This window comes from Wyeomyia smithii, chromosome 2, assembly GCF_029784165.1.
Source record: "Wyeomyia smithii strain HCP4-BCI-WySm-NY-G18 chromosome 2, ASM2978416v1, whole genome shotgun sequence".
NCBI lineage: Eukaryota > Metazoa > Arthropoda > Insecta > Diptera > Culicidae > Wyeomyia > Wyeomyia smithii.
In genome coordinates, this window is record NC_073695.1 from 279,791,581 (window position 1) to 279,812,366 (window position 20,786).

Genomic DNA, 20,786 nt, shown 5'->3' on the forward strand with positions numbered 1-20,786 from the left:
ATATCACATTTCGTAATTCCTCTAGCAAAACCGAAAACAATGTATGCTGCTTCAAATTTCTAATTTCTAAATTTCTATTTCTAAATAATTTTGAACTATGCCGTTTTGAAATACTACTGCGAACTAGAAACGAGTCATCCAATTTTGACATGTTATGGGAAATTATTTACGTCATGGTAAGGCCTTTTCTGTTCTTCTTTTCACTGCTCGCGGTTGGCGTTTGAGGTGAATGTGTGTGTGAGTATGTGTTTAGATTTTGTTCCTTCTTTTGTTGCTTTGTTTCATTAGGCAGATTTATGGTTGCACGGCAGAGCTCTGCAATACCGACTCATATTGAAACGTAGAGATTATTATTTCTATCGCCATTTGCGTGTGTGCTGCTCGAAATAAAACCTTTTTAACCGGTGAAAATAAGCATTTTTGGAAATAATTTATTGCTACGGTGTTGCCTTAAAAGTGCATAGATCTATCCGAGCTACGCAAAACCAGGAGAAAACATAGTGAGGGATGTTTAATTCATAATCAGCTTTGTGTTTTTTCTACGACGTTCTCTTCATCAAGAGGTTACGCTTCGATGTGCTGTCGCATTTTTTCTACCTTCGTTCACTACGTTGTCGCTGCAGTGTCGGTAATTTTAATTTCTTAGGCAGCCGAGAAAGTAACAACTCAAGTGCAAAATAAGAAAAATGTGCTTCTGAAGAAATATTAAGCATTTACCGCAGTGTTTGTAGCTGGGATATCAAATACTATTAGTATTAATTCGATCAAAGTCCCTCTTGAATGAATTTTAAATGAGTTAACCATTGTTAAAATGCATGATACAATAGTATAATTGCACAATATTGGGCGAAGTTATTTTTATATGTAAAAGCGACCATGGATACGTCAGCAGGATCAGCTGGAATGAGTGCTTCGATCTGTATTAAGAAGGAGCCGAATGCTGGTGAAGAATCGAAGCAAACGGAACAACCCGCTGGTCCCGAAGCACGCATCGTTCGTAAAGTTACGGCTTTGGATCCGTTGAAGTTGAAGCTACTAAATCAGGATACTAAGAATCGGTTATTAACCGGATTATTAGCAGGTAATAATGATTATATTTTTGATTACTAAACTAATCCTTCTATATAATTCGAAATTAAGCAAAAGTCCAAATCTATCAGATAATTTACAGTTAAATTTTATAAACGATGATGAGACGTTTAGTGCATATGGAGATTTGATGTAAACAAATTGTTGATTGTATTCAAATTGTTAAACAAGAAGGTAGATGTTTGGTTGATTTAAATTTCGTAATTTCCTAATGATTCAAATTGAGCATGAAACCGGTGATGCTAGCAGATAGATTAATGGTTTCGAAGCGCGTTCTTTTTGTATGGCTAGAAAAGGAATGATGTTCGAATCCCGGAACGTGTAACTTAGTTTTTTTTATTAAAGTAATAGATTGCATATTTCACTGCAATCTAAATTTTTTTCTTCAAAATAATGATTTTCTTTTGTTTTGGGAGCATAACTATTGTTACTTCAAATGCTGAACCATTTTGAATCAAAGTTGAAAGTTGAAAATCATAAATTACATAACGTTAGTGAGAATGGGTAACCGGGGTAATGTCTATAGTTGAGAATTGGCAGTTGGAAAAGGGGGAGTAACGTTTAACTTTATGTCACGATGGGAACAAAAACAAAAAAAAATGAAGCAGAATGAATGTTCTTAATTCTTTTTAATAAATTTATACACTTCTTACAAGTTAGACGAAAACCAAATCACTGTGTGCAAAAATAGTTTAGCGACTATATACTATAACAAGTAACTTTTAATCAAGTTTCCGTTTTGCTCCAAAGAGGAAAAATTGTCGATATATTTCACGTTACGTAACTAATGGATGCCCGATTTTTTCAAATAAAAAACTTCGTGTCGTCTTGGCGTCAAACGCACGTTTACCTCGCTACTGAATGAGTTGTACTCCAAAAATGACTTTACTACAAGTAGGTCTTGTAACGATCATCGGGTCATTTTTTATACCCGTTTTTATCACTTCATGGTTTTTTTTTTTATAACTCTAATATTTATTTAGGCCCAACCGCGAAGCATAACGGGGCCGAATGTCTTTTGGAGTAGGGAAAAGCCAGCTTGAGTAGAGCCTGTATCCCGACTGCTCCTCCTCAAACAGGCATAAAAACCCTCTCATCTTTTCTCTTTCAAAAATACAATTTAAAAATACATGTCATTTAAGCCTACGACTAACATTAACATCAAAGTTTTTCTCTTTATAACTAAATACTAATCCTAACTACTATTCGTTGAGGGTGATGGTTCCTTATCTCTTTGAAATCAAAACTTATATCTAAGTTCGGTGGATCATGTCTCTCAAAAAGAAGCGATGATTCATGTTTCTATAAAAAAGATGAACGAAAGAAAGAAGAAAAAAAAACAGAATTAGTGTGAAACTTTTTAAGATTGTTGTGTTGGGAGAAATTAGGGGAGAAAGCATAGAGATAATCAAATTCGATACTTGATATCTCTTAAAAAGTCGTAAATGGGTATTACAAGCGCGGGGTTGCGGCTAGCAAGCACATCCCGTACTTGCATTGTAAACGTCACTTTCTGTTTCCGGAGAGAATCTATAAGCTTGGCCCTTGCTCTGTGGTACTTAGGGCATACGAAGACTATGTGGTCAATATCTTCGTACCCTCCACATTCGCACAGATTACTATCGACTAAGTTTATTCGATAGAGGTGTGCGTTTGCAACATAGTGATTGGACATTAGGCGCGAAATAACTCGAATGAAATCACGAGTTAAATCTAACCCTTTGAACCAAGCTTTTGTAGACACTTTGGGAGAGATCGAGTGCATCCATCGCCCAAGGTCGTCTTTATCCCACTTTTCCTGCCAGTTTTCCAGAGCCAGTTGTCGGGGCAGATGAAAATACTCGGTATAGGTGATCGGTCTATCAAATATCTCTCCTTCTATGGCACCCCTTTTTGCTAATAAATCAGCTTCTTCATTGCCTGGGATTGAGCAATGAGAGGGGACCCAATCACTTCATGGTTGGAAGAGCCCTCGAAGGTGTTTCAAGACGCTAAGCTTTTCTCGGGCAAATATATTGATGTTCATATTGAAGTTATGCAGAGGATACAGAGATTTTGTTGGAATCTTAAAGTGAATCCTCTATAGACAAAGAGAAACAATAAAAAATTATGTATTAATGTCAAAAGTTAAATTACTTTGCTGATGTACTCACATCATTATACATACTCTTAGACGGTGTTCTTTCGCCTGGCAAGCAACAACTTACAAAATATAAAGCATTCAAAAAGCTGCTATTTTGGTGGTCCTCATGTCTAGAGATGTTCTATTGTTTGTTCTTTTCGATTCTAGAAAAAGCAAAAGTGAAGCCTCCTGCTCCTACCACCTCATCGTTGACTTCGAACTCGACCAGTTCGATGACCGCTCCAACATCCATCGCAAGTTTAAAGAATGAAGCTGCATCGTGGGATGTTGCAAATACCAAAACAAGTCCGAAAACCGAAAACAGAGCCACTTCTGCTATTTCTGCTTCTGCACCAAGCTTGTTCCGACGAAAGAAGGTGGTGCCTGTCGCAATTGCGAAGAAAATCGCTCGAGAGGAAAAATCACGCTATTTGGTGAATAATTCGCTGCGTGAAGCAGTTGAAAAAACGGAAAAAGAAGAAAGACCTCAACAGTTAGAATCCAGTAAAGAAACCGTGCTCACGCCAGCAAGCCCAGTGCTTACAGAAATTGGGGGGAAAAATACCGTTGAATTGGAAAAACGCCCAACAGCATTTCGAAGAATTAAACCAAAGGTTTCCATAAACATCACTCAAAGTCGTCCAAAAAAATCGATTCTGAAAAAAACAAGCGCAAATGAAACGAAACAAATCGCCGTTACCTTGAGTGAAAAAGCAGAGGAGGAAAATCGTAGAATTGAGGAAGGACGGAACGACGAATCGACAAAAGAAGACCAACAGCCAAATGTAGAAATTGCTGTCCAGATTGATCATCGTTCTACACCTGAGGGTATGCCGGTGTCATCGGATACTGTACCTACCAGAGAACCAGTTATAAATAGTGGAAATTTAGTTGAAGGAAGCAGCACGACCCATGTGGGGGATACTATCGAAATACAAGCAGATATGTTTCAGTCGCAATTACAACGAATGGAAAATAATCCTAGCTGGATGCACAATCCAGTTGCAACGAGTACTTCGAAAGAAGATAGAGATAGGGATAAGAATGTAGTTATTGTTGAAACTCCTAAGTTGGACACACCTGTTTTAATTTCAAAGGAATCAGTTACTGTTGATATTCCTAAGCCAGATGCACCAAATGCCTCGGACGTGATGCCTGCTGGGCAGGTTATTCATCATCCTGCGAGAGAAATTCGTAAGATATCGCGACTTCCACCGAATCTTGCGAAGAGACTGATGAAATGCGTTTCTATAAATTCGTCTAAACTGAAAGAGGCGGATGTAGCAAAAGAATCTATTACTGGGAAAACGAGTGCAGATGATGTTCGCGCTCACAATTCCCCCACACTAGTTCAAATTTCTTCCAACGCAAGCAATAGTATAGAACAAAAAGAAAATATAAGAGGTAGTGATATGCATGTTACCGCGATACAATCTGCTTTACCAATAGCTGAACATAGTAATGATAAACCTGTGGTATTAGGACCGACAAATGAAATTTGTCGAATATCACAATTGCCTCAAGCGACTCCAACTTCAGTTTCGGCTCAACATACGGAAACAACCACTGCTTCGAAATCGGATGGAAAGGGAAGTAGTGCTAATAGTTTAGAACGATTCGCAGAAGGATCTGTCGAAAAACCTGTCAAAGAAATTCGTCGAATATCACATCTCCCAACTGGCGTTGCCTTAAAGCTAATGAATTCTTTAAAACAGAGAAGTACTAGCTCAAAAAAAGCTATTTCTGGGATTGAACACTGTGAGCCACAGATAGATTCAAAAGTTGTACACGAACCTTGTGAAGTAAGGTCTACAGAAGCTCGTGAATTGATCAAGCCATCTGAAAATGCTGTTGGGAATATTACGACACAATCTACTTTGGGTCCGGCATCTTCAGTGGCAAACAAAACTCTTAATTCAGCTTCGGACACAACAATGAACCCAAACCGAAAGGTGGAAATACTATCACAGGTCATACTTCCTTCGGCATCTTACAATCTGAGAGAATTACTGGCAGGAAAATCGGCTGAAAAAGTACCACCAGGCCAAATGTCTTTCAAACTTCCGATACCGATCCGCAATAGAAATAGCACCTTAACAATGCCAGTTCCGTTCATTGACACGTGCAAACTTGAGAAGACAGAAGATGACGGCAAAAACATCGTGGCGACAAGTGAATGTGAAGAACGAGAGACTGCCAAAAGTAAAACTGAAGAATGTTCATCTGAGGTTCCCGTGGAAGCAGCGTTGCTAAACCAATCAACAGGAAGTTTGCAAGAAAACTCGGAAGAAAATCTGATATCGAGAAATATAGCACACCATAAGCCGCGAGTTGATGAACCGCTTACGGGATCAGTAGTGTCTAGTTCAACCATTGTACCTGGAATTCATACAATTTCTCGAGTCTGTAACGCGCAGTCCCCCTCCGTGTCCTTCAATGTAACTTATCCTCAAGCTGAGCAATTTCAGCCTCACCAATTGCATAGTATACCTTCAACATCAAAAACTCACTTCGTTCCTGTGACCTATCATATGCCTGGTTATGTGAAACCGAATTCTGGACCTTCCTTTTCAAGCGCTATCCTGAATCCACAGATAATGCCGACTCCAAACATAGTAATAAACCCAGCTAACTCGCAACATTTAGATAGACAACGGCGAACCTTTGCTCCAACACAGCTGGTGCTGCTTCAGGCTTCGAATTCAGCAGTCCATAAACAGTCCGCGCAACATGTACCAGTTCCACACATGAATATAATTCAGAGACATCAACAGTTCACCACAAAAAATAATCAGATTGTAGTTCCTGCCCCGCGTTTGATTGTTACACCGGGATACAGTCAACAACCACAGCAGCACCAGCAACAACTTACACAACAATCACCACGATCGCCGAACGCACTATGCGTTGTACCGACAACGATTTCCCAAAAGCATGCTTTTCAACCCATTCAACGAACTTCTACTATGCAAACACAGCATCAACAGCAATGTACAGAACAACAACCCGCACGTGTCATCCCGAAAATAGTCATTGACAGTAGTTACGTTGAAAATGATCGACTTCAAGCTGCTGGATCAAATTCTTTGGCGCAGGGAGCTCCAGAGGGACAGGCGCTGCAGAACTTCTCACCTTGTTCACAGGCTATTAAGAATAAACTTCGTGAAAAGCTTCGCGCGAAAATGCTCCAATTGGAAACGACACCAGCGCCAGCTGCTACGTCTAGTACTCATACCGATCCGGATCAACAAAATACCTTATCGCAGGCGACCCAACCTTCAATTTTAGAATCACCACGACAGTCAGCTTCGCGCCAGCGAGTTATCTATCATCCCCAAGCTTCCACACAATCCACTCCGGTAAAAACAAATCGCCTTCAACCAACAAGTAAACCGATTGAACATAATGCGCAAACATTCTGCCCAATCAAACAATTCGTATACGGGCAAGGTAAGAAAATTTACCTGACAAAAATCAGTGTTACTAAACCCGCACATTCACATCCGTCAACTTTAACGCAGTCGACGCTAAACCAAGCTAGTAGTAGCTCTACCAGCATTCCGCTATCTTTGAGGAATCCAACTAAAATGCATCAGCTCTATGATGACACATTCCACGGATTTCCGCAATCAACTATCAACAGCGAACTTCGGGAGTATGAACGTTTCCGTCAAGCAATGGAACATTTCGAACGTAATTTGACCCCAGGACCTATAGCGAGTGGTAGTAAAAATAGATTAGGACAGTTGCATTCGACAGGTACCGAAAATGCAGCTGGTGGAGAAACTTTTATTATTACGGAACTGGATGATACAGCTGAGACAAATATATGTCGTCAAATGAGGCAGACCGTGGTGAAACATGAAAGCGGTATGCCCCCAAAAATCACCTATCGACGGAAAACTTTCGTGCTGGGTGATTCTGACTGTGATATTGAACCGGAACGGTTGCCACGAGTTGTCGATAGTCCAACCGCTGCGATGGAAAAAGGGAACGAAGATGAAAAAGTGAAAGTTGAAGTTAAAACAGAAGAACCACACGAAATTGGTAGCGCGCGGAATTCTTCTACTTCAGATGTAGACCTGAAGAACGAATACTTTTCAGAAAGTGAACCGGATGAGGAATTAGCTCGGCAAATTTTAGCGATTGTGCAGAAAGAGCGGGCAAGTTTAAAAATACCTCAGGCGACAAGGAAAACGAAAACGGTTAAAAAAAGAAAAAGGAAGCACAAACGACGCCGGCGGGATAAGGACGCGAATGAAAAGCTGGTTGATTTGCTGATGAAACATGTGGATCATAAATCATTGATTGCGGATATTGTAGCGGCACAACAGAAACAAATATCGGTTTTCGAGCTGTCGTCGACGGATGAAGAAACACCACCCAAAAAGATAGAAGAAGTATGTTCTGTAAAACAGGAAAGAGATGTTTGTGAAAGGCAACTGCACTCACCGGAATTGGATGCTTCAAGTGATGCCATGCTGTCGAATTTTGAACATGATGATTCGGACACGAATATTTTTACCGAGATATTGAAATCATTTGTTGAACAGAAGAGCGTGTCTCCGAGCATATCTCACAGCTACCAGAATGAAACACTTCGTGAACTAGATGAACCCGTGGAATCTCAACCAGGAACTTCGGAGATAATTTGTTCATTTGCAAAAAGCAGCCCCACAAAAGAATTAAACTGTGATAAAAGTGTCTCGCCAGTTATAAATCCACAAACAGAAACGGTGAAACAGTTTACCGCTCAAAAAGCAGTCAAACGAAAGCCGAAACCTTTACTCGTTGCTCGAGCTAAAGTTAGGAAAGTGGTTCTTCATGACACCGCAGATAACGATATACTGTTGAATAAGGATAACGTCGCCGACGATGTGTCAGATGACGTGGTTCCAGATTCAAGTGATCCAATATCAGATCGTGATGAATCTGTTATCAGCCAAGAGATTAGTATACGTGAAACTAAAACTGAACAAAGTCTGGAAGCGTCTTTTGACGAAAAACGTGGTTCGTCAAAACTTTTGAACCACATTGGCACAGTTTCACCATTGATACGTGAAATAGTTAATGAATGGGATAGCTCGGAAGACATAAACGATGAACTGGACCAAACTAAAACAGTGGAGTTTGGAAAAAATTCTGTGGACCAAATTGAAGATATTCCATTTCGACTATCCAAGGAAGACCTAAAGCAACAACGGAAGCAACAACAAATTGATCCTAAATTTTTAACTATATCAACGTCTAATTTAACAGAACATTCTTCGGATATGTATAAAGCGTCTACTTCGTTCACATCTAAGCCAATTTCAGCGAGGATAAAGGCACCATTGAAACCAATACTTAAACATCGAGTTTCAGTTCCAGGCAATTTACAAGATCGTACCATGAAAAAGCTTGTCGAAATAAACACACCACATATTCCTGTAGCAGAAGTGACTCTCGATGCCCGACAAAATTTTGATTCCCCTCCAAAAACAGGAAATAGCGAAACACCCGAGGATAGCGTTGAGAGTATTTTGAAAGATTGGGATTCTCCTCAAAAAACACCAAATGATTCACCAAAATTGTTACCATGTGTGTTGCTCGATAGAAACGAGTTAGAAAAATATCAGAACTCTTCTGAAGGGGTGAATATTACTCCTGCAAAGATTGAAGTTAAGAAAGAAATACTTAAGTGCCTAACTAGCGAAAATGAAAAACAAAATATAACATGCTACAACGCATCTCCTGATAATGCATCTAGCGAAGCCAAATGCGAGAAACAAACTTCCACCGGTCGAGTTCTTCGTGAACGTCGAAAAGTTATTGCAACTGAAAGGATAGTCATCAGAAATGCGAAAAATCGTTCTAATAGTTGCGAACAAAATTCCGTCAAGACTAGGGCAGAAAATAAAGCATTTTCGTCCGTATCATCCGCCGAACCACATACTTCAAAACTCCGTGAAAAATCTGTATCGATTGTTGAGAATTACGACTCCACATCTCAGTCGCAATTGCAGACACCTGCTGGCAGGGTTTTGCGAAGCCGTTCAAAATCTGTATTTGTGGACAAAAAAACTTGTGCGAGCGTATCCACTACAATAAAGGCAACAGAGGTTCAGGAGAGTACTGAAAACAAACAACGAGTTGAACCTAAGCAACAACAGGAAATGCAGCGAATGGAGTGCAAAGGTCACAAAGAAGTGGAGGAAGCAGGGGGGAAAACTGTAGTCACAGAACACAAAGAAGAACAAAGACAACAACCAATAAAACCTACCCCATTTATATCCAATCGTATTCCAATTCCGATCTCCTCCGAAGACGAAGACGATGCTTCGCTAGCCAAGCGACGCAAGGTGCTTCGAAAACGGCGATCCACCTTACGAACGAACGCCGCTCGAAGAGGTCTAGATGCAAATCGTCGACTCTTTCAAAGTGTGCTCAATAATACTTCCTCCACTGCAGATGAACCTGAACCAACGTCCACATCAACATATTTCATTAAAACTGAACCTGAAGACTTGCAAGAGTACGCCGAACAATCCATATTGGACGAATCATTTGGACCCGCATCGCAAGCTTTTCAAGAACCACCAACTGCGTTGGAAAAAGAATTTTCCATCTTGGAAGACACCCCGCTGGATCATCATGATGGAAACCATCCAGTATCTTCTACGGAACACATATTTGTCACTCCACAGCCGGTGAAAAAACGTAAGCGCCGTACAAAGGCCGAAATTGAAGCTGAACGAGAGGCAAAGATGCTGCAAAAATCTCTACCAAAGGAAGCAAAAGGAAATAGGAAACAGAATAAGATATTAGAACCTCCGTTACCACTCAATGAACCCTTTGAGCAGGAAGTAATCTGCGCTAGTTGTACCCAGAAAATACCAACAGTTGCATGGCCCACACATTATGCCATGCACAGTGGACTAACGTATCGTGTGGGTATTGATCCAGCCCTAGAGTTTGAAGATGAAGCTGTTGCGGTGCAGATAGTAACTCGCTTTATGAAATCGCATCGGCAATTGACTGTCCAGTGCGACAAGTGTGGTGTTTCAAAAAAATCTGCGGTGGGAATGGTATCGCATCGAACGATTTGCGGTCTGACAGCGGAGCAGATTGAAAAGAGTAAGGTAACCTGCGAGCACTGTAAACGACGCATGATGGCGGTCAGTATGTCGACACACCTGGTTGGTCATTGTCCAGTGTTGAAAAAAATCAAACAGGAGCAGGCACTGGCGGAGGCAAAGCAACGAGCGGCTGAAGAGGAAGAAAATAATACAGGAGTGGTTCTAAATCAACGGGGACGTGCCAAGCGTAAAGCGACCACAAGGTGAGTTGTAGTGATCAATCGCGGATACAAGACTAAACTTTTTGTTGAGGAAATATGTACTGAGCCAGCTAACTTGTGTTTCTTTATTCCAGAGCCGAAAAGAAAATTCAAACACTCTCCTATGGTGATCTGATTGTTCAGGTAACTAGACATGCTGTAACCGATGGATGTGTGGCTGCCTGGAACACCCAGTTCAGGAAGGCCAACAAAGCAAAATGTGTCTATCAGGATTGTGAATTCACCGGCAGCGAGGAGGAAGATATGCGACAGCATCATCTGTCGTGCTCTTCGATAAGTGAGCGATTCGAATGCAAAAGCTGCAAGTATCAAGCGAATAAGACTGCGCCAGTTATGAAGCATATTAAACTGAAGCATGCTGATTCGATCGCGTCTCAGTTCGATAGCAGCGGGACTGATGCTAAAATTAGTTCAGAATCATCAGATGATGAAGGAACATCTGGAGTTGATGAAAATCATATAACGGATTATTCAACAGGAGCGACGACTGGTGATGATGATGGTACCGAAAAGAAAAAGAAATCTAAAAAACGCTCGGTGAAGTTAGGTATCCATGGCCGAGAGCTGTTCAATGAAGAATGTGACGTTTATCGGGAGAGTAAGAATTATATTACCATTTTAATTTGTAATATTTTAACAATATAAAAATCTTGTTATGTTTAGTGGTCTTGGATGAAGTGATTGAGCTGCGATCACTGAAAAAGGATATGAGTTCAGCGGCGCGAGAATGGACATTGAAGTTTCGTCGTCTGTATCACTCTCGAGAGATGCTATTTCCGGAAATGCGACCAGATTTGGATGTTCGGTTGTTTTCATTAGACGCAATTTATGACTACATTCCAAAGTGCGCGAAATCGTTGAGGTTTACCATGCGCAATACCAACCTATATAATGCCCCGATTCAAGTTAATGATTACATGGAAAAGTGGCAACAATTGGACACATTTAGCGGTCAAGCCCGGGGTACTGACTCAATGTTCTACTGTGGTGGGCCAGTTATAGCTATCGATTGGGTCCCTGTTCCCGAAGGTCGTGATAAACACGAACATCAAATCTTGGCAGTGGTTTGTAAAAACGATTTCGATGAGTATCGTTTAGCGAACCGCACACAACCGTGCAAATGTCTAATACAAATCTGGGATTTGGGATATTTGAATAACAACAGGTAAAAAAGATTATATTAAATAAGTTATTGAAATTTAATTTACTTCTATCTGTTAAAGCCTTTCCGGGAAAGCCGAGAACTCTATCCCCACGCTACTTTATGCCATTGCCTGTGACTTCGGTCCTGTATGGTCATTGAAATTTTGTCCAAGTGGTTGCTATAATCTGGTGGAGGACGGAGAACCGTATGATCGACTTGGCTTATTGGCTGCAACAGGATCAGACGGGGACGTATATATTTACTCTTTAAGTAAAGACTACCATAATTTGATTACAAATAATCATCGAATTGTCAAACTGTGCCCAATATACCGGTTGACTCTGTCCTTAGCAGGCAATTTGTGTAGCGAATACGAAGGACACAGTGCTGTGAGATTATCATGGACTAAAGGAAAAAAGCATGCCATAATTGCAGCAGGACATTCCAACGGAACTGTAGCAGTATGGAATCTCGACTCAAAATCGCCACTGTTAAAGGGAACTAAGAATGGACTTCCTGTTTCATTTCCTATTCATCGAATATTCATTCCGGACTCATGCATAACCGCTATAGATTTGCATTATACCGAAGATAGTCGCTATTTGTTGGTATGCAATGCCGATCGAAAAATTCAGATTTATGATTTGAAGACTGGATATTCACCAGTTGAAGTCTGCAGCCTGAATGCTCGGAGTAAAGTGACAGCAGCTAGTTGGAATACTCATTTTCCGGTAATCGCACTGACCTTCGATGATGTATATGCGATTGACCGATGCGCGCTTACCTTTCACCAGCCGAGAGAGATCGGTGTTAGGTTAATTCCACTGTATACTATTACGGCCGAAGCTACCGACATGAGTGGGAACGATTGGCTTTCAAACTATGTGATAGGGACCGATGGTGGTGATGTACTATGCCATCAACCTACGGCGTATGTGCATCATATGGCACAGAAGTACAATCAACAAACGAAATACGTAAGTTTTATAGTTTTGCGAATTCACAATCTGATCATTACTTGTTCTTGTAGATTCTAACATCAACGATGTCGGTTAAAATTACAGACGAACATACGAACACATCGTACACTATGTTCGAAAATAATTTTGGATTGCTTTTCTCGGATAATGATAAAGTAAGTTTGAATACAAATTTATATCATTCGATAAATATTTTAAATTGATAAACGAGCTAGCAAAAACGTCAAAGATGATCAAATTGCATTTCGAACATCGGTCATGTCGGTAAAGAAGATAAGCAAGTAGGCCGACGTTGAGATTTCCACTAAGACTAACCACATGTTGCACAATAGTATGAATAAACAAAGGCCAAGGCAATTTGATTTTTTCAAAGTACTATTTGTTCACCTATCATTTTCTATATTTTATTCATCTTCACTTTGATCCTGTTCTGTTCTATGGATTAACTTTTTTTCTTCTATACTCAATCTTGTCTTCAACAGAATCCTCAAAAAATGGATCTCAAATCGCTGCAGGTGAAATCGTACCGACGCGCGTTGCTCCACGAATATCCAGGAATCCGGGTTAATCAGGTCCGCTGGAATCCGAACGAGCAGTCACACCAGTACTACGCAGTCGGTTATCAGGCAGGTTTTGTACGAGTACGCGGTTTTCGACTGAAGTGATTGGTATGGGTTTCTTGATATATGAAACTACAAGTTTTATTGGATTTCCTTGCAATCACGACAAATTTGAACTCGAACGAGCAATTTGTGTCATTTTTATTATAATTTACTGTACAGAGAAAAAAACCAAACAAAATACTAGTGAAAAACCTAAAATCGAATTTTGCTCGAAGGAAAGTATACCGAACGTATGGTTTTGATGTACTTGCCACATGCACACACAATATCCTTAAAAGGGTATCTTTAATTTATTTTAATCAAAAATAAGAAAACTTCGAATGCATCGTTTTTGCTGCAATATAAGTATGTTTTGTTTGTCGATATTATATTAATTTCTATTTCCGAAAAAATCCAATTCAGCTTTTTACGCTTTTTTCTCTTCTCCTGGTTCTTCTCCAACTCCGCCAGTTTTTTCAGGTGAATTATTTGATGACGACGTGGTATCTCCCTCCTCGCCAGTAGAACCTTCTCCAATTGTTCCCAACTCTCCATTTTCACCTTGCCCTTCGCCACCCGCTTCTGCAGTGGGTGTTGATGACGTAGTAGACTCAGATCCGATTGAAGTGTCACTTTTCTTTCCACGCCGTTTTTTCTTATGCTTCTTTTTCGATTCTTCAGCTCCAGTTTCCTCTTCAATGTTATTGTAGTTAGGTGGAAAGAGAACAGCGCATTCCTCCTGCCCTTCAACAGCGTTTTGGCTAATGTAGCATGGACCAACGGCTGTTAAACCGAGCATGGCATGACTAGTTGCTTTAGAAACTTTCATAATTAGTTTATCATTTACATTCGGCTTCAAACGACTATATCGTTCAGTAGTCTTAGCTATTAGCTCTGCAGTTTTGGGATCGCCGGTAGTAAAGTAACCATAGGCCATAACGTCGCGTTTATATTTGTCTGCTATTTCAAAAACGTCACGTTTTTTGTATGCATCAAATACAATACATATGTGCGGCGGCTCTGGTACCGGATCAGGAGGCAAGAAATGATCAGTTAACTAAATACAACAAAGAATGTTTCATATAGTATCACTTGCTGTGGTAATTGTACCATACTTACATGTCTGAACAGCAAATAAAAAAGTGCAGCTGTGGCTCTTCTATTGGTTGGACTCCACACCCCCGGGATGAACATTCTGGGACAACTTTCTTCATCAACCGTTTCTTTCGATGACGTGCTCTTAGAATCTCTGGACGCTATAGAGCCTTTTTTCGATCCTCGTTTGTTAATGATGATCCAACTACCATCGTTAGGGTTATACATCATTTCCAAAGGTTCAATCATAGGTGGAATTGTTTTTTCTATGTTACCATCAGCATCATGCAATTCATTCGGCGTTGTCAAATAATGCACAAAATCGCCGATCACATCCTCTGGAGTACGCGATACATCCTCCTGTAGCTTCCATACATATGCTTGGACATCCTTGTAGAAAATTTGCTCAAATACTTCATCCTCAAGTTGATTTTCACAATCAAAATGCAACACTTCGAGCATTTTAGGATTGAGATGAACCAATCGTTTTTCTTTGAAGTGCAGGTCGTGCTTTTCGGCATGTTCATTTAATTTTTTGTATATTTCTTTATGCACATGTGGCATGAAGAGACAAATTCCCATATCCGGAATATTTGCAACAATCTCATCAGTGACATAAATTATGTAGTCTCGACGCTTTTTAATGGAAGCCTCCCACTCGATCCTTTCAGCTTCTTTTTCGATGGCTTGCCGGGCATCCTTACGTTCCTGCTCTTCGGGTGTTAATTCGTGTAGTTCGTAGTATTTACGTTCCACTTCGCCGGCTCGGGTTTTCAGCTCAATGTCTAGTTCTTCGGTGATAAGGTTGATGAGTTTGGGTACATTTGTGCCAAACATCAGGTTGACGATTTTGCCATGCTGCAGCGTGAGACACATCCAGCACGAGAAAATAAAATGAATTATTATAGCTAATTTTATGAGCTTGGGTAACCATCTGTTTTATGGATTTATGTGACAAGCAGTACGGCTGATATAGCCTATATTAGACAATAAAAATGTTTTCTTTGTGGCTTTATTTTGATTTCTTTCACAAAGCTGCTACTGAACGATTGGATTTGCAAAACCTCGTATAATTATATATTTTTTTATTATATAATCTGTTTGAATCAAAATTCACTAGTAATGGTTTGAAAAAAAAAAAAATCAATCAAGATATTAAAATATTTTAAAAGATAGAACAAAAAATCCTTTATGCATTTTCTGTCAATATTTTCAGTTCTCTTTCCGACACTAATTGACTTCAACGATAGGTGCAAACGAAAAGAATATTAAACAAAACGAAATAAAATATCGAATCATTTTCCCCGCTTGCAAAAGTGACAGTGCCCTAATTGAACTGTATAATAGGTTTTGTTCCTTTCGTGTGCAGCTACGAAGAAGCACAACTGTCCTCACCACAGTGATAAAAATTACAGTAATTTCTAATGGAACATTTTTTTTTAAATAGCAACCAGAATTAGAAAATATTCGGGGTCAAAAGCATACTTACAATAAATAATTATTTATCAACTGGTTTTCGACGTATTGATTGAAATTTTTCTTATGAACGGAATTAAGTGATAAAATTGATAGAATTCACTGAGAAAAATAATTGAACGACCGAAGGACCCGATGAGAGTGCAGGTGTTGATGGTAACAATATAAATGTAATGTTCCGTGCAAAAATTACAATTCAAATAGTTTTTCCATTGATCTAAATATTTTTTGCTGTTTCGTTTTGTGAAAATCAGCATATTGGTCATTCTTGTGATATTTTCAACAGTTCTGTCATTACGTTGAAATAATTGTTTAAAATTCCTAATAATACAATTCTGGGAAAATAGTTTTTATATTAGGAACTTCCAGTGCAATGATCATTCAATTCATTCGGTCTGAACAAATTTGGTAAATTTTATTTAGTTGTTTTAGAAAATATCATTTAAAGAAAATAAAACACAGAGCGCTGCAGGAATCGTATGGAATGAGCTAAGTACAAAATTGCCGATGAGTAATTCTCTAGGTGTAGGTGTAACTCGAAAGTTAAAGAATTGAAGTAAAATTCAAACGGGAAAGGCCACCGCCATAAACGAGAAATGAGATCACAATCGTGCTCGCAGTCGTAAGGAATTTGTTTGATTAGCTTCAGACGTCATTACGTTATCCTGTCTTCGGCAGATGTGTTTTTTGCCTGCAGCACGCCATCCACCTTGCGCGCTCAGGGAGGTACGAACTAGCAACAGTTTTTCTTTGCTGTTTATGTTATTGACGTTACTTATTACGGCTATTCACGTTTCATTTTTGGAAAGCCTTTCATGCGCTGCTTGACATTTTTTGCAGCGATGAGCTCGTAAAAACTTTGATTTTATCGGCAGACTAACAATCAAAAACGATACCGACCCAAAATTAGGTTGCCTCGGCTTAGCTGCTCCGGTCTCCAGCGCTGGTCGATGTTTCAATTTTGATGCCTATCTTCCAGGTTAACTATTAGGTTATTGCTGATTTATTCGATTGGATTCGTAAAACATTAACGAAGAAGAAAATTCTAACTGAAAATTTTCCGATAAAGTTCATATGTAACATGTAATGTATATTAACCCTCTAGTGCCCAAATTAATTTTCAGACAGACCTTCAAAAAATCACTATGATTTTTTATTAAAATTTTTCAAGTATTGATTGAAGCTTTTTAGAGGTGTAACTGAAGACCGTCTAAAGGCGGCACTGGACACTAGAGGGTTAAATCGTGGACTGAACAGACCATTTTACAAGACTTTCCAGATTTCGATCCCTAATTGTAATTTCAACAGAAGCAACATCAATATCAGCAAATACATTGTATCCTGTCAGTTCGTAAAATAGTATAAGTACATTTAAGTCATATGATAAATGGCAGTTTACATTTGTAACTTACCGAAGCAAATAACCAAGTCGGTTCACTGTTGTTGCGAAATCTCTTGAGGGCTTCTATGTCGTCAGATTTGCACTATGAATGGAAACATTATAAATTAGCCAATATTTCAACGCATTGATAGAACAAAAAATTAAATGGAAATCGCTATGTGCAATAAAAATGAAGTCAAATGGACGCTTTTGTCCTCAATCAATCTCAACTTCACGCCTACCACTGCCAGTTGAAGATTATCGCCACCAAGTTCGAGTTTGATCTTTTTCAGACTTCCGACCATTCCGGTGCATGGTCCGCACCAGTCCGTGTAAATGTCCATCACTGGCATGTTTTATAAACGAGAAAAACGAATCGGATATTACTAATCAATTAGTTGCTCATTTCGCTGAAAACTCGCCCCCACCCAATAAACCATCGCGTTCTAGAAACTTCTCGAATTCTTCATCTGTGTTTATTTCTGCCTGCAATTGCTGTACTCCTCCCTTTTTGGCCATTATGGGAAATAGTTTGACGCGCTAATTCACTAATAATTTAGAAACAACAATCACAAAAATTCAAAGTTACACCCAAGAGACTTGACCTCACGAGTTCAACTGAGAATGCAAACCACAATAAACAAACGGGCTTTGTATCCTCGGTAACAGCAAACCATTTTCGTGTATGTATATAGATGTCTTGTACATCATAATATTATTTTATGATTCTTGTTTCGTTGGTTATCAAGCAAGCTATGTATGTTTTTGTATTTTTTTCAAATTTCTTTTAACTGAAAATACAATACATATTATGTTTTCAGCAGGGTATTTTTCACACCTTTCTTGTTTGAAACAATTAGGTAGATAGATAGGTAGATAGGTAGAATGCTCTCCTTACTACAGTAGGTCGACCACATCTTGTAACAACGTACTCCGCAGAACCACAATATGTACGAGGTGTGGAATTTATCACGCAACGTGGAGTCCAACAAACTGATACTAAATACGTACGCGTCTGCCTCTAGTACATCCGAAACAAAGAACCTGTATACCGGAAACCATACGGAAATGTATGAGAACCTCGACCGTGCAAAAAAAAAACACTGTAGCGCTTTTGGCATATATTTGTTGATTTATGTGAACACAGCAACAGCAACAAGGTTATTTTGCTTTTTTTCTGAACCGGATCCCCGGATGTTGACGATCGCAGCAGTGCCGTTCCGCGTCAGGGGTTGTGAGCTCCCGAAGTAGAAGATTTATGTTATACAAATAAGCAACAACGTATTTATGTGCTCGGGGATCTTATCGGTCAGGAGACGAGAAAAGAAGTGGTTATTCTGGAAGCAACAGGTGTGCTGTTTTGCTGGATGGTTGATGATGTTAAAATCATACAGGCACTTTGAACTGGCAAGCTGTTTTTTTCCGTGCCATAGCAAAACTGTATATCTACATATACCTTGCCGGTGATAGCAAGAAAGGTGCTTCTTAAAGAAGGGCAATGTTTTATGAGCTGCATTGCACTGAGTGTTTCCAGATCAATAAATTACAAGTAAAGAATGCTATTTAATTGTAAATGTCCATTTTATTATTATTGAGTAAAACCGCAAGCTTCACTTTACCTAATAATAAACTAGTTTTTTAATTGACGCGTTTTATAGATACGCCAGCAACGCAATGTTTATTGGGAGAATCGCTCGAACAAGTGTTTATGTCTTCAATATGACATCTTATCAATCTTCTCTCTTGAATGTATCGATTAGAAGATTTCTCTTGTAGTTCCAATAGCCAACTGACGTTTTGTCAACCAATACCTGGTTTTGATAAGATACCACCCGGCAGGGTGTATACCCGTTACTCGTATTTTTGAGTTATCGCTTTCTTTTGATTACAACGATTGACCAATTACTGGTCCGCTGATTGGCAATTGTTATTTCGGTTAGAGTAGATCTATTTTTGTAGTAGGTATACAACTTTTGGGCACAGTTTTATCAACTCGTTGTGGTCTCGAACGTACCTCCATTGGATTTTTTCTGGTATTCGAGACTTCACGAGTTAATTCCCGTTTTGGTGTTTTATCTTTTTGGAAATTTTTATTGCCTTCCTCTTAGACTATCATCTTCCAATGTTCGACAGTTCATAACTGCATCATGTGGTAAGCATGTTGCAATCCCTGCTGGTTAGTCGAACCAGTTCCAATACTGATATTCTATGCCGCTACTGCGACCTCAATTGCTTAGTTGGAACTTGCGAATCCAGTGCAGTATGATTGATAAGATACTGCATTAAAGACGCCTTCAACTATAAATGCATTCCTGTCGGCGATCTTATCGCGTTTGTAATGGTCTCGCCAACTACGGCATTTGCAAATCTCAACAAAACTGCATATATGCAATTTCCTTGCCGTATAGTGCAGCGACTAGTAGAAGGTAGTTTCGAGACCACTGCAAACCATTGTCGGATTGAAAAAGATATGCAAATCATCACCAATTTTTTTACCACTCAGGTTTACTACTTTGATCATATATCCGGTTCGAAAAATACAGTAAATACCTCCAATTTAACAGCAACGCAATCACAATCGAAGGCAATACCTTATAGTGTTCATATTGAGACAGTCACGCTGATCTTTAACATCCGGATTTGGTTAGTTGCATTGATCGGTTATCAGCGAAACTCAATTGCCTTATGAGAATCAGTACTGATAATAGTACTATTTATAGAACTGCTAGTATTCGCCAGCTTCGTTTTGGTGTATTTTTTTTTTATTATTGTAATTATTTCGTAAATTTTTATTGTGACAGAAAGGTATTTGCTCTTTCTTTTAACTTCAATTTATACAATCAAAATAAACTGAAAGATATGATGGAAAAAATCACAATGTCTTATCTCTATTATTATGATTCTGTAGTAAACAGTTCTTCATAGTAATCCCAGTGTCGCCGGTTCGAATCTCAAGTACAGAACAGAAGAAATCATTAGATAGTCTTTTACTTTCTAATTATCTAAAGGATTGCTTTTTGACTAACAAAACATGTATTAGAACTGAATAAAAATAGAGTTATTATTGTAGTTTACTTGCTGCTATTCCATAATCATTATTACCATTCATTAAAAGCTGCTGTACTTCTTGATCCTCAATTATCATAAATGCTATCCAAAATAATTAAACTGAAATTTCAAATCTACTAGCAATGCGCTCTCTCTGATTTTTTTTTGCTCTCCGAAAATCATTGCCAGCTAGTGAAAGCGGCGAAGAGACTTCAATTCCAAAAGAAAAATAAAATATGGCCGTCAGTGATTTACGGCCTGCAATAAACCCACTTTTCCAGCGGGCGACGGTTCTCAGCAGAATACACTCACGTGAACAAATTTTTCCTCCGTTCACACATGAACCTTCAGTTCTTCCTCTTTCACTTGTGAGATCAACCATGCTCCGACGTTTCCACCCAGAACGGGCACTAACATTACTGTCGCAAGGATACCGTCGAGCAAGTACGGCGTCGTGCAAATGTCATGCTCGTAAAATCGATTACACTGTGTGGGTATGCTGCGAGAAGC

The 20,786-nt window shown here is 39.3% G+C and overlaps 2 protein-coding genes across 4 annotated transcripts; one reads left to right on the top strand and one right to left on the bottom strand.

The window, feature by feature from the left end:
- The first annotated feature begins 303 nt into the window (after nt 1-303).
- On the top strand, nt 304-13,660 carry LOC129721328 (uncharacterized). Of its 2 annotated transcripts, XM_055673771.1 has the most exons (8): nt 304-1,081; nt 3,380-9,601; nt 9,662-10,532; nt 10,625-11,148; nt 11,214-11,715; nt 11,774-12,671; nt 12,725-12,829; nt 13,157-13,660. In XM_055673771.1, exons 1-8 carry the CDS (start codon nt 877-879, stop codon nt 13,337-13,339), a joined length of 9,510 nt encoding a protein of 3,169 aa, XP_055529746.1. In that variant the 5' UTR covers nt 304-876; the 3' UTR covers nt 13,340-13,660. The 2 variants fall into 2 exon arrangements, with proteins under 2 accessions (XP_055529746.1, XP_055529745.1); XM_055673770.1 differs by having other exon boundaries at nt 305-1,081; nt 3,380-10,532.
- LOC129721329 (uncharacterized) lies at nt 12,399-20,679 on the bottom strand. Of its 2 annotated transcripts, XM_055673773.1 has the most exons (6): nt 18,685-18,737; nt 17,657-18,272; nt 17,471-17,574; nt 17,260-17,331; nt 14,396-15,229; nt 12,399-14,333 (listed from the first exon to the last, which is right to left on the bottom strand). In XM_055673773.1, the coding sequence occupies exons 2-6, from the start codon at nt 17,745-17,747 to the stop codon at nt 13,704-13,706; spliced, it is 1,731 nt and encodes a 576-aa protein (XP_055529748.1). In that variant the 5' UTR covers nt 17,748-18,272; nt 18,685-18,737; the 3' UTR covers nt 12,399-13,703. The 2 variants fall into 2 exon arrangements, with proteins under 2 accessions (XP_055529748.1, XP_055529749.1); XM_055673774.1 differs by lacking the exons at nt 17,657-18,272; nt 18,685-18,737 and adding an exon at nt 20,589-20,679.
- Nucleotides 20,680-20,786: the final 107 nt, after the last annotated feature.

Coding starts and splice junctions, on each gene's coding strand:
- LOC129721328 (XM_055673770.1), top strand. CDS start 877: ATGGATACGTCAGCAGGATCAGCTGGAATGAGTGCTTCGATCTGTATT. Junction 11,716..11,773: donor GGATATTTGAATAACAACAG/GTAAAAAAGATT, acceptor TATCTGTTAAAG/CCTTTCCGGGAAAGCCGAGA. Junction 12,672..12,724: donor ACAATCAACAAACGAAATAC/GTAAGTTTTATA, acceptor TTGTTCTTGTAG/ATTCTAACATCAACGATGTC.
- LOC129721329 (XM_055673773.1), bottom strand. CDS start 17,747: ATGGCCAAAAAGGGAGGAGTACAGCAATTGCAGGCAGAAATAAACACA. Junction 17,332..17,470: donor ATAATCTTCAACTGGCAGTG/GTAGGCGTGAAG, acceptor TTCCATTCATAG/TGCAAATCTGACGACATAGA. Junction 15,230..17,259: donor CGACTTGGTTATTTGCTTCG/GTAAGTTACAAA, acceptor CTCACGCTGCAG/CATGGCAAAATCGTCAACCT.